Here is a 12,944-nt window from a genome sequence, read left to right on the forward strand (position 1 = left end):
AACAATACTATTAGCATGTAAACTTTTATCAAGCTTTTTTATCTGAATCTTCATTTCTAGCATTGTATCTTCCTGTGATTTGTATTTTATGTTCTTTCTTTCTAACTTAAATTCAAACTGATTTTTTGTCAACATTTTATTTTCATTGCATTTTTCAACAAATAATTTGTAATTTTAACTTATTTGTCTCATTCTTTTAATGTTTTAGAGATAATCCAGCCTGTCTTAATTTCTTTGTTAATTTCTTGTCTGTCAGATATCTGATAAGTTAACTGTATTATATAATTCTAATGACTTATTATTGATATCACTAGCATAAATTGTAAACACTGAAATAATGAACTTAATTTCAATTAATATATTTTTGTTACTTCCTACAAAAATATTATGGGACAGTGTGTAAATTAAATTATACAATGGTTATTCCTGAAACATTTTCATCCAAAAACAAAGACGATCAAGAAAATGATTTTTTGTAGTGACCCTAAATTGTCCTGTCAAAAAAGTACAAAAATATCGGGTGTTCTTTTAGGTGTTTTAAGAGGTGAATTTATAGACCATCTGAGTTTTACAAATAGCTTCAACATAGTTCGCTTCTGACATAGATTGTGACTACATTCAAGTTAATTGACGAAACGATGTATTAATCTAAAATATTTCAATATCTTATTGCATGGGTGAACGTATATAATAATTTTATCAAACATTGAATCGGTTCGCTTCAATATACCGGGTAATGTGCATAAATCATTAAAATATTAAGGATAAATACAAAAACTATAAGTATTCAAGTAATATGCACAACTATATTCACTATGTGCGTATGAATATTTAATGTGAATATTTTATTTAAAGTAGATTTGTCAACGTAACAGGAAAATTGATATTTTAAAATCAATTCAAAATCCAGTAACCAAAAAAAAACCTACATGTACAAACAAACAAACAAACAAGCAAGCAAACAAAGAACAAAAAAAAAGAAAACATTTTAAAGTAAGGTTTTGGGATGAATTTTTTACATATGCTTTCAATGTTTAGTTGATCCATTATTCAGTTGTTAGGGTGTGTTTCGAAAGTAAGTGGAGGTTGGTTTGTCTTTACTTTGATCGTACCATTTTAATTTTACAAGCTAAAGTTCTTTAAATTGAACACAGCTAGCATACTTGGTCAACATAACCTTAATGGCATTAACCATCTATTTCTGAGCTGAGGAAATTTCATTTTCAATTCATTGTGAAGATCCCTTTGGTCATTTGTTATTAAATGGCCAGTTACAACACTCGTTAAACAAAGATTTGTAAAGAATTGTTCACAAATTAAATGTTATATTGAAATCAATATCAAATTTTAAAATGTTATAAGAATTGTTCTAACACGACCTGCATTTTTCCCTATTGAACATAGAAGAACCGAAAGTGTGTGTTATTATGCAATAGGGAGTCCTACTGTTTAGACATATTCTATAATTTAGACATTGTGACTGGTAATCATTATTACATGTGAACGTAACACTATAACAATCTGGAGCAGCTGACAATAAGCTTACGGAAACAAATCAAAGGCGCAATTTTGCTTAATAGCAGTACGACAAGCATTTATTGTTTTATGTAACGTGTTAGAATCGAAAGTAATATATCCAAATCGGTGCATTTTATCGCGTTGATAACATCATCTGTTTTGTTCATCGCGATGCGGTGTCATTATATCACTCGGGCTACGCCCTCGTGTTGATATAATATACTACGAATCCGAACTCCAAACTCAGTTGATGTTTATTGAGCGAATAAAATCCACCAGTTTGGGACTACTATTATCTTAAATTATTGCTCATATATTAGCAAATCTTCATGGTACTCAGAGTTAAACCTTCTTGTTAACACACATAGAGTTGCAGCTCACCTTTGCAGTTTACATCATATCAAAAAAATACATTTTTAAACGAACGTCAATCGCACGACAGAAAAAGTTACGTATAAAGGAAAAATGACAAATATATACGTAAAAAGGTACTAAAGAGCATATTTAGCTTTCCACAAGTGAGTATGATGGTGCATATTCAAGTAGTATTATAAAAAGATTAGTTTAAAACGTAAGTTTATAGATAACTAATTATACGTTGATGTCGGTATTGTTTGTAATTGCCAATATTGACCTTTAATGTCGCATGCCCTGTTGCCTAGAATAATTTAGAGTACAATTTGATTCTTACTGTACTTAAAGATAAACATGCGGCAAAATAAACGTAAAATGTTGCGATAGTATAGTGGCTGATTTGTGCCATTCGTGTTTTCGTCCTGCGACCCCGCCAAGCGAAAAGCCACCATACGATAGTTATCCCCCGCCGATGGAATCGGGAGGGGGATATAGTTTTGGCGTTGTCCGTCCGTCCTTCCGTCCTTCCGAATTTCGTTTCCGGAGTAGTTCTCTGCAACTAATGGCTGGAATTCAACGAAACTTTATGGGAATGTTGATCAGCATGTGAAGTTGTGCACCTGGGTATTTTCGTCTGGATATTTTTAGTATTTTTAGTGTTATTGCCCTTGACTTAGAATTTCGTTTCCGGAGTAGTTCTCTGCAACTAATGGCTGGAATTCAACGAAACTTTATGGGAATGTTGATCAGCATGTGAAGTTGTGCACCTGGGTATTTTCGTCTGGATATTTTTAGTATTTTTAGAGTTATTGCCCTTGACTTAGAATTTCGTTTCCGGAGTAGTTCTCTGCAACTAATGGCTGGAATTCAACGAAACTTTATGGGAAAGTTGATCAGCATGTGAAGTTGTGCACCTGGGTATTTTCGTCTGGATATTTTTAGTATTTTTAGAGTTATTGCCCTTGACTTAGTAAAATTTTGTAATTTTCAACTTGTGTCGCATGTAACTCAAAAAGTATTTGACCTTGAATCATGAAACTTTACAGGAATGTTGATCAGTATGTGTAGTTGTGCACCTGGGTATTTTCGTCTGGATATTTTTAGTATTTTTAGAGTTATTGCCCTTGACTTAATAAAATTTTGTCATTTTCAACTTGTGTCGCATGTAACTCAAAAAGTATTTGACCTAGAGTCATGAAACTTTACAGGAATGTTGATCAGTATGTGTAGTTGTGCACCTGGGTATTTTTGTCTGGATATTTTTAGTATTTTTAGAGTTATTGCCCTTGACTTAGTAAAATTTTGCAATTTTCAACTTGTGTCGCATGTAACTCAAAAAGTATTTGACCTAGAGTCATGATATACTTTACAGGAATGTTGATCAGCATGTGTAGTTGTGCACCTGGGTATTTTCGTCTGGATTTATTTAGTATTTTGAGAGTTATTGCCCTTGACTTAGAAAATGTTTGCAATTTTCAACATGTGTCGCATGTAACTCAAAAAGGATTTGACATAGAGTCATTAAACCTTATTGGAAAGTTGCTCAGCATATTTAGTTTGTTCCTGGGGTTTCGCTTGTGGATTTATCCAGTATTTGTAGAGTTATTTCCCTTGACTTAGTAAAAACTGTTTCATTATGTTGTTATTTGATCCTTGAGTGCTTGAGTTAGAATCGAGCAATTTGATCCTGGAGTGCTTGAGTTAGAATCAACCAACTTAACAGGAATAATGATCAACATCACTAAATTACAGGAATAATGATTCACCTCACTGTGAAGCTATGAACCTGGGACTTTGCATGTGAATTTTTTCAGTTTTGTTAGAGTTATTGCCCTTGAATTACAGTAGTATAAATTTGCAATTTTCAACTTGGGGTTTGCTTGGGGATTTATTCAGTATTTGTAAAGTTCTTGCCCTTTACTTAGTAAAAAGATTTTTAGTTTTCAAAAAATATTTGACCTAGAGTCATAAGATTGACAGAACAGTGGCGCGGTGGGGGCACCCGTGTCCTATGGACACATTTCTAGTTTTTATTAAAGAAGAATTATAATGATTTGTTACAATAACATTTAAAAATATTTGAAAATTGTGAGATCCCTTCTTGATGCCTTGAAAATGGCAATGAAGTCTGGAGATTAAGATGTTTTTACATCTAGGTGAGCTATTGTGATCCCCCACCGTCCGTCGTCGTGCGTCGTCAGCAATTTCTTTAGACATCATCTCCTCAGAAACAAATGACTGCACAGCAACCAAACTTTACAGGAATGATCCTAGGGTGGTCCCTGCCAAAGTTGATCAAATGGTTCCGGTCTGTTGAATAAGTAGGTCACAGGGCCAGAAAAGGAGTTTCAAAAATACAAAATTAAAAAATCTTGTCTGAAAGTACAAGGCCTAGAGCTTTGATATTTGGTATATGATATAACCTATAGGTCCTCTACCAAAATTGTTCAAATTTTAGCCCTGGGGTCAAAATTGGCCCACTCCAGGGGGTCATAGATTTTCCTTATATGTATATAGTGAAAACTTAAAAATTCTTCTTGTTTGAAGGTACAAGGCTTCAAGGTCAAAGAATATTACAGTTTATGCCATGATTAATATATAAATAAAGCCTTATGTCTTCAGTTGTTGTGTTAATAATAACCAGTACTCGGCGGGGGATATAAATTTAACGAATTTGCTTGTTTTTTCATACGATTGTAAAAATAGAGGAACACGTAATCCTTAAAGAACGCAAAAAAACGGCAAAAAATGAAAATGTTGTATGCACAGTTTAATTGAGTCTGTTTATGGACAGTAGTGATAATTATTAGCTTCCGTTCACGCTCCTAGCACCGACGTAAACAGAATACAACATAACTTGCTATTTCATCTATTAAGATGAACTAGGCAACACAAGAATAAGTCAAAAGCTCGCCTGTCAGATAATAACGTTCAGAGATATACTAACATAGACTACTCTAAATCACACATAGCGTCAATATATATCTTATTAAAAGAAGTGTGTTCAAAGGATTTTTCTGATGTTTACAGGTATGTTCAATATTTTATTCTTGACGAAGTTCACTCTTAAGCATGTCTGCGAACTTTTCCGCAACGGCAATGACAGGTGCATTTGTATTACCCGATGTTACTTCCGGAAACACTGAGGCATCACAAATGCGAAGATTTTTCATTCCCTTTACTCTAAGGTCCGGATCTACCACAGACGTCATATCATCTTTCTTTCCCATCTTACATGTACTGGTTGAGTGATAAAAGCTGATAGCTATATGACGAATCATGCATCTCCAGAAATCATCTGATCTAAATTCATGTTGAGCGCAAAATGATGCTTTATTAATGCTTAAATCTGCACCTAGTTCTTGCATTGCTTGGGTTGATATAAATTCCTCGAACATCCGGATACCTGCTAGTAAATCAGCTACATCCCGTCTGTCATTGAGTATATTTGTATCTAATATAGGGCTGTCAAAAGGATCGGTACTCTGTAAACGCACGGTACCTGTACTCTTTGGATGTAACAAAATTATCATTACAGATACAGCATAAGCATCCTTGTAGTGGTCAATTAATTCAGCTGCAATAGAATCATTGTAATTCAAAATATCATTGTTCCCTATAAAGATAGATGAGAGCAAAAACTGAATGTCTGGACATTTTTTGTCAACTTTTGATTTGTCAAAGTGCATAAATGATGTCGCTTCAGTAATCGCGGTATAAACGCCTGATCCGAACAATGCATATTGGATTCTTGGCCATAATCCCCTGAAGTTTTCTGGGACGAGACCAATTGATTGATTGATTTTGGCATTTAAGATAACACTCACATGGTCATCTAGTCTTTGTCCTACTGGTAAATCCTTGATCAGTGGTATATCTAAGTCTTCCAAATGTTTCCTAGGACCAACTCCAGATAATAATAATAATTGTGGCGAATTAATAGCGCCTGCTGATAATATAACATCCCTTCTTGCCTTAACATATCGTTTTCTTCCGTGTTTTATGAAATAAACACCATTTGCAACATTTTTCTCAATTTTGATCTTAGTTACAAAAGTGTTGATGGAAACATCAAGGTTTGATTTTTTACCTTGTTTGCCCAAATATTCGAGCCCTGTACTACTGCGTACTCCATTACGAACAGTCATTTGTACCCTACTAAATCCAGTTTGTGATGCACCATTATAATCTGTCTCGTAGTAGCCCATTTCTTTTCCAGCGTCCAGGAAATGCCTCCAGACGCGAGTTTGATAGGAATCAGAAACTGCAATAGGTCCACCACTTCCATGGTATTCAGATGCCTTTAAGTCTGGTATCTTTACATCTTCTGCTTTTTTGAAATAAGGCAAGAGATCGGCATACCCCCAACCTTCACATCCATACTTTGTTACCCATTTGTTAAAATCAAATGAACTGCCTCTTGCATACGTACAGGCATTTATCGAACTTGAGCCACCTAAAACTTTCCCTTTGTTCATTATGGTCTTTTTTTCTTTAAGTCCTTGAAATCTTCCATCTTCCGTTTCACTTTTAAATTGCCATGCGAAGTCCGTTGGTACAAAGTTAAAAGCCTTTGCAGGTACATGTATGTTCTGGTCTATATCGAAATGATTCCCGGCCTCTAACAAAAGCACTCTATTATTTGCGTCTTCTGCTAATCTTGCAGCTATGACAGAACCAGCAGACCCTCCGCCAACAATGACGTAATCATACTCATTCTTGATATCATCCGTCACCAATAACTCACCAAGACTTGATTTGTTTATATATCTTGAGACAAGAGGATAGACAACAGATAACACAAGAATTACAAGCACATTATTTTTACTCAACATAATTCCTTTAGTTTATATTCCTTTTACGTTTATAGTATCTTCGTATGTAGCGAAACTAGATTTTGACCTACTGTATACCGATAATAAATCAAGAAATAAGCATTTCAACCAAGACATGACTCTCTACACATCTGATCCTATTTATACTATACAATGGAATACATTATAACTAGATTAGTATCTTTTAATAGTTAATATTCATTTACATATCAAGATAAATGTATACAACATGTTAAACTTTTTTAAATGCACTTGAAATATTTTTATCTGAATTACACTAGTTTTTATGTAAATATCTACTGAATTAAAGGATCTCTAACTTACATGATCAATTATATTCATGTACATTATAAAACTCTCCTAGTGGCTAAGGGGTTGCCTTTAAGGGTTGGGGCATTAATATTGCAACCACAGTTTATCGTAAAAGGCGACAAAAAGAGTTCGAATTACTGGAGTCTTTCAAGCGAGAGAGGTGGTTTTGACCCCTGATAATGCTTAAAATTTCTAACAACCGAGGTTAACCAAAAGCATCTTTACAGTTTCTGCGCCATGTGCCCTAAATTGTGTTTGTACGCTGTAAAACCAAACAAACATTATATAACGTATAGTTTGTGATTCAAGTGCATTTAGGATGATATATATATACATGTATATAAGAAATTTATAACCTATTGTTTTAGATTCAAGCTAGTACTATTAAAAAGTATTAAGAAGTATTCCAATGTACACTTCTCATGATTTTGTCAATATACATTAAGAATTATAAAGGCGGTGTTTAACTGCAAATAAACACTGGTAAGGTTACATGTATATGCAGCTGTTATGCTAATGCTTATGCAAATGATGTTATATGACTGTCTGATATGCCAAAGGTGTTGTGTAGTATTCATGACAGGTGTTGTTTGTATGATATGCATGTCATGATGATGATGTTGTATAATAAACATGTTGTAAAATCATATTTATGACACACCCGTGTCGCTTTTGCGACTCTGTAGGAGTTTTTGTTGAAAATTGAGTACCGCTCAAGCCGGTGGTAAGGGTCGTGAGGTATGTTGTACATTTTTGTTATCCCTCATGTACAGACTTAATCAAACCGAGTCTGCATTTTTAATGTAATTTTGCTGATTTTAATTAATATTTTCCAGATATCTATTAAAAAGATTTTAATAAAAAAGGCATAACATGTCTTTATAGCTTTGTAACCAAGATTGCAAAAGATTATTTTGTTTTCAGAATTTTTTCTTGAGATCACGTTGCACTTAGAACACCTGTTAAAATGTCGAAATATATTTTAAACTATTAGCAAGAAAGAGGTCTACTTATTTGTCCTTAAAAAAGTTTATGTAAAAAGGTAGAAATTTTTATAACACATAAAATCGAAGTTAATTATCATTCTAAAAACGGTCAGAACATATGAAAATGTATGTTCATGAAAAAGTTTAAAGTTTTCAGTTTACCTGATTTAATCCTGTCTCCGATTTTAATGCGAATCCAAAGAGAAAATTTAAAAGTTTAATTAGTCTCAGGAAAATACAGTCATTTTTGTAAAACTACAATGCACAAAGCTCAGATATTAGTTATGTAGCATTTCCTAGTAAATCACTCGTAACATATATATAAACCATAAACCGTTGTTAAAAAATTGCAAAACTTTGATTATCACTGACTGATTGAGTTTGTGTTATGAGATGGCCGAGCTGCCCATTTAGGCATTAAATGAAGCTTGCGCTGCCGAATATGGATCCCGGACATATTACCAGGCATGTCCTTAAAGGATCAATATTGAAGCACAAATTGGTGATAATGTACTTCCATGCCATTTCACGGATATTAATTTTCTGTTAAAATAGGTCACTGAACGGCTAATGAAAACCTAAATGTAAAATATCCGGAGACAATATAAAAAGGAGGTAACCCCAAGCAAAAAAGGTCTGCCTTTCTTACCATATTAGGGGTTCACGCACTCTAGCATATTTTTTGTCGTCTTTCCTTTACTTTTCTTAAAATCTTAGGATATTTTCCTCAAGTTTAATTTATTTTAAATGTTTTTTGCTCATCTACAGGCGTGTAGCTTTAAGTGCCGATTGCAATCGGTAAATTACTCCTTTTCGGACATGACAATATTGTTATCAAATAGAGTCTATTTGCAAAATACTAATTCCAAAAATTCACTCCTCAAACACACAATCTTGTACATTACTGACGAATTGAAAATATGTAAAAGTGCGTATATCCTTCCAGTACTTGATCATTGTCATGCGTTTTTGGGAAAGAGCACACATATACTTCAACAAAGTGAATTCGGCACAAAAGGAACTGCCTAAATAATACTTACCCAACCTATAGGTCTACCAACATTGGATCTTTTAATAAACTTAAATGGCTGCAATTTAATTTTAGTAGCGATTATGAATTATAAATCTTTAAACAATCTGATACCGTTGTATAAGAGTGAAAGTTTTAATTTCTCTTACAATGTATTACATAATTTCCGCTCGATCGCTCATAAAGATCTTATTCTTTAAACTATATTTCATACTAATTATATAAAGGATTCGTTTTCTTATTTCAACATTTCTTTATGGAACAAATATCCTACTACTACAAAACAATGTTTGATATTAAATTCTTTAAAAACAGCAGCTGTAAAAATCGTTTCCTTATTCTACAATAAGAAACATTTTGAAAATCGAAATGCCAGAAAATGACAAATATAAAACTAAGATACAACAGTACAAAATCAGCTATTTCCAAAAGTGGGTATAATGGTGCATAACCAAGTAGTGTTATGAAATCATTTGTATAAAAATGTATGTTAATAGGTAACTAATTAAAATGTTAAGATCAGTATTGTTTATAATTGTTAACATTAACGTTAAATGTCACATGTCATGTTGGCAAGATTCCTAGTTACTAGCAACTATTTAGACCTACTGTACTCAAAGATGTATATATAGATGCGGCAAAATAAACGTAAAATGTTGCGATAGAATGATGGCTGATTTGTGCCATTCGTGTTTTCGTCCCGCGACCCCGCTAAGCAAAAAGTCAGTGATAGTGTCTTTGTTTGATTGTAAAAAAAGAGAAAAAACGGAATCTTAAAATGAACGCAAAAATGTGCAAAGAATTGAAAATAATGCATGCACAGTTTAATTGGGCCTGTTTATGGGCAGTAGTGATAATTATAAGTTCACTCTCCAAGCACCGACGTAATTAAAATACAACAATAAGTCGCTTTTTCATCTATTTAGATGAACTAGGCAACACAAGAATAAGTCAAAAGCTCGCCTTTCAGTGCTCAGTATGTGGCATTTGAAACTGGCCCAAGCTGGATAGCCACAAACTTAAAAGGATGAAAAGCCTGATAAGAATGTTTATAGATATACTAACATAGACTACTCCAAATCACAAAATAGCGCCAAAATATATCTAATTAGAAGTTGCAAGTTAAAAAAGAATTCTGATGTTTTACAAGGGATGGTTTAATGTTTTAAATTCTTGCTAACTTACTTTTTAAGCATGTCTTGCGAAAACTTTCTGCAACGGCCCAAATTTGACAGGTGATTTGTAATTATCCCGATTGGGTTACTTCGGGGAAAACACTGGAGGGCATTCAACAATTTGCGAAGAATTTTTCATTTTCCCCTTTCAACTTCTAAGGGGTTCCCGGATTACCAAACAGACGGTCATATCAATCTTTCTATTCCCATTTACATGTACTGGTTTTGAGTGATAAAAGCTGATAGCTATATGAACGAATCATGCAAATCTCCAGAAATCACTGATCTAAAATTTTCATTGTTGACCCCCCGCAAAATGGATGCTTTATTAAAATGCTTAAATATTGCACCTAGATCTTGCCATTGCTTGGGTTTGAATATAAATTCCTCGAACATCCGGATACCTGCAGTAAATTTCATCTAAACATTCCCGTCCTATCATTGGGAGTATTATTTGGGTATCTAAATATAGGGCTGTCAAAAAAGGATCTGTACTTTGTAAACGGCACGGGTACCCCGTACTCTTTGGGATGTAACAATTTACTTATAGCCAAACAGGATACAGGCATTTAGTATCCTTTTTGGTAGGTGGTCAAATTAAATTCAGGATAAGTTAATAATGCAATTGGGGTAATTTCAAAAATATCATTGGGGTTCCCTATAAAGGAAAGATGAGAGCAAAAACTGAAATGTCTGGACATTTTTTTGTTCAACTTTTGAATTTGGGCTAAAGTGCATAAAATGATGTTTTCCTTCAGTAAATGGCGGTATAAAGTTCCCCTGACCCAAACAATGCATATTCAAAATTTTTGGCACCATAACTCCCATGAAGTTTTTTCTCTTGACGAGACCAAATTGAATTGATTGGATTTTAGGCATTTAAAAATAACTTCACAATGGCATCTATCTTTGTCCTACTGGTAAAATCCTTGATCAGTGGTATACGTTTAAGTCTTCCAAAAGGTTTTCCTTGGGACCTTTCCAGATAATATTATAATAATTGTTGGGCGGAAAATTAAAAGCGGGCCTGCTGAATAATATTTTACCATTCCCTTTAAAGCCCTTTACAAAATTGTTTTCTTCCATGTTTTATGAAATAAACACCACTTGCAACATTTTTGTCAATTTTGATCTTAGTTACAAAACTGTTGATGGAAACATCAAGGTTTGATTTTTTACCTTGTTTACCCAAATATTCGAGCCCTGTACTACTGCGTACTCCATTACGAACCGTAACTTGTATCCTGCTAAATCCTGTCTGTGATGCGCCATTGTAATCTATCTCGTAGTAGCCCATTTCTTTTCCAGCGTTCAGGAAATACCTCCAGACGCGAGTTTGATAGGAATCAGAAACTGCAATAGGTCCACCACTTCCATGGTAGTAAGATGTCTTTAAATCTGATATTTTTACATCTTCTGCCTTTTTAAAATAAGGCAAGAGATCGGCATATCCCCAACCTTCACATCCATACTTTGTTACCCATTTGTCGAAATCAAATGAACTGCCTCTTGCATACATACAACCATTTATTGAACTTGAGCCGCCCAAAACTTTGCCTTTGTTCAGTATGGTCTTTTTATCTTTAAGTCCTTGAAAACTTCCATCTTCCGTTTCACTTTTAAATTGCCATGCGAAGTCCGTTGGTAAAAAGCTAAAAGCCTTTGCAGGTACATGTATGTTCTGGTCTTTATCGAAATGATTCCCGGCCTCTAACAAAAGCACTTTATTATTTGCGTCTTCTGCTAATCTTGCAGCTATGACAGAACCAGCAGACCCCCCACCAACAATGACGTAATCATACTCATTCTTGATATCATCTGTTACCAATAACTCACCAAGACTTGGTTTGTTTATATATCTTGAGACGAGCGGATAGACCACAGATAACACAAGAATTACAAGCACATTATTTTTACTCAACATAATTCCTTAAGCTTATATTCCTTTTACGTTTATGGTATCTGCGTATGTAGCGAAATAAGATTTTACCTACTGTATAACGATAATAAATCAAGAAATCAGCATATCAACCATGACATGACTCTCTACTCATCTTATCCTATTTACGAGTATACTATCCAATGGAATACGAAATAACTAGATTTGTATCTTTTGATATTTTTAATATGCACTTGAAATATTTTTACCAGAATTACACTAGTTTTATGTAAATATTGGCTTAATTTAATCTACTGAATTACAGGGTCTTTCCTCTACATTAAATGCGCACTTATATACATGTACATTATAAAACTCTCTTTGTTAATGCTAAGGGGTTGTCTTTAAGGGCTAAGGAAGCCTAAGTTTATGGGCACGAATTATTAGTGTTTCAAGCGGTAGATTTGGTTTTGACCACTGGTGTTGCTTTAAGTTTCTGGCAACCATGGTTAGCCAAAATTATCTTTCCAGTTTCGGCGTCATATGACCTAAATTATGTTGGTAAGTACGTATCCTGTAAAACCAAACAAACATTAAATAACGACTGTGTGCTTCAAGTGCTTTAGGATGAAATATATAAGAAATATTTAACGTATCGTTTTATATTCAAGTACTATTAAAGATCTTGTATGTTGTAATCTAGGTTGTAACCACACTTAAGTGAAAATTTATATATGTATATAATTTTGCTTTTAAAACAATATTCAAACATAGAAGAATATGTAAAATATGTACTGCAAATATTTGTCCACATTATATGTAATCATTAAAATATATGCATTCATTTCTTATTGA

General features: G+C 33.7%; 2 protein-coding genes across 2 annotated transcripts; both read right to left on the bottom strand.

The window, feature by feature from the left end:
- Nucleotides 1-4,916: 4,916 nt before the first annotated feature.
- On the bottom strand, nt 4,917-6,707 carry LOC132720064 (glucose dehydrogenase [FAD, quinone]-like). Its single transcript, XM_060704051.1, has one exon. The coding sequence runs from the start codon at nt 6,705-6,707 to the stop codon at nt 4,917-4,919; it is 1,791 nt and encodes a 596-aa protein (XP_060560034.1).
- A 3,919-nt stretch (nt 6,708-10,626) lies between these two features.
- On the bottom strand, nt 10,627-12,134 carry LOC132720066 (oxygen-dependent choline dehydrogenase-like). Its single transcript, XM_060704052.1, has 2 exons — nt 11,390-12,134; nt 10,627-10,733 (listed from the first exon to the last, which is right to left on the bottom strand). Exons 1-2 carry the CDS (start codon nt 12,132-12,134, stop codon nt 10,627-10,629), a joined length of 852 nt encoding a protein of 283 aa, XP_060560035.1.
- Nucleotides 12,135-12,944: the final 810 nt, after the last annotated feature.

The sequence above is a fragment of the Ruditapes philippinarum genome, unplaced genomic scaffold (genome assembly GCF_026571515.1).
Source record: "Ruditapes philippinarum isolate M1 unplaced genomic scaffold, ASM2657151v2 ctg1073_1_1_1_1, whole genome shotgun sequence".
NCBI classification, from domain to species: domain Eukaryota; kingdom Metazoa; phylum Mollusca; class Bivalvia; order Venerida; family Veneridae; genus Ruditapes; species Ruditapes philippinarum.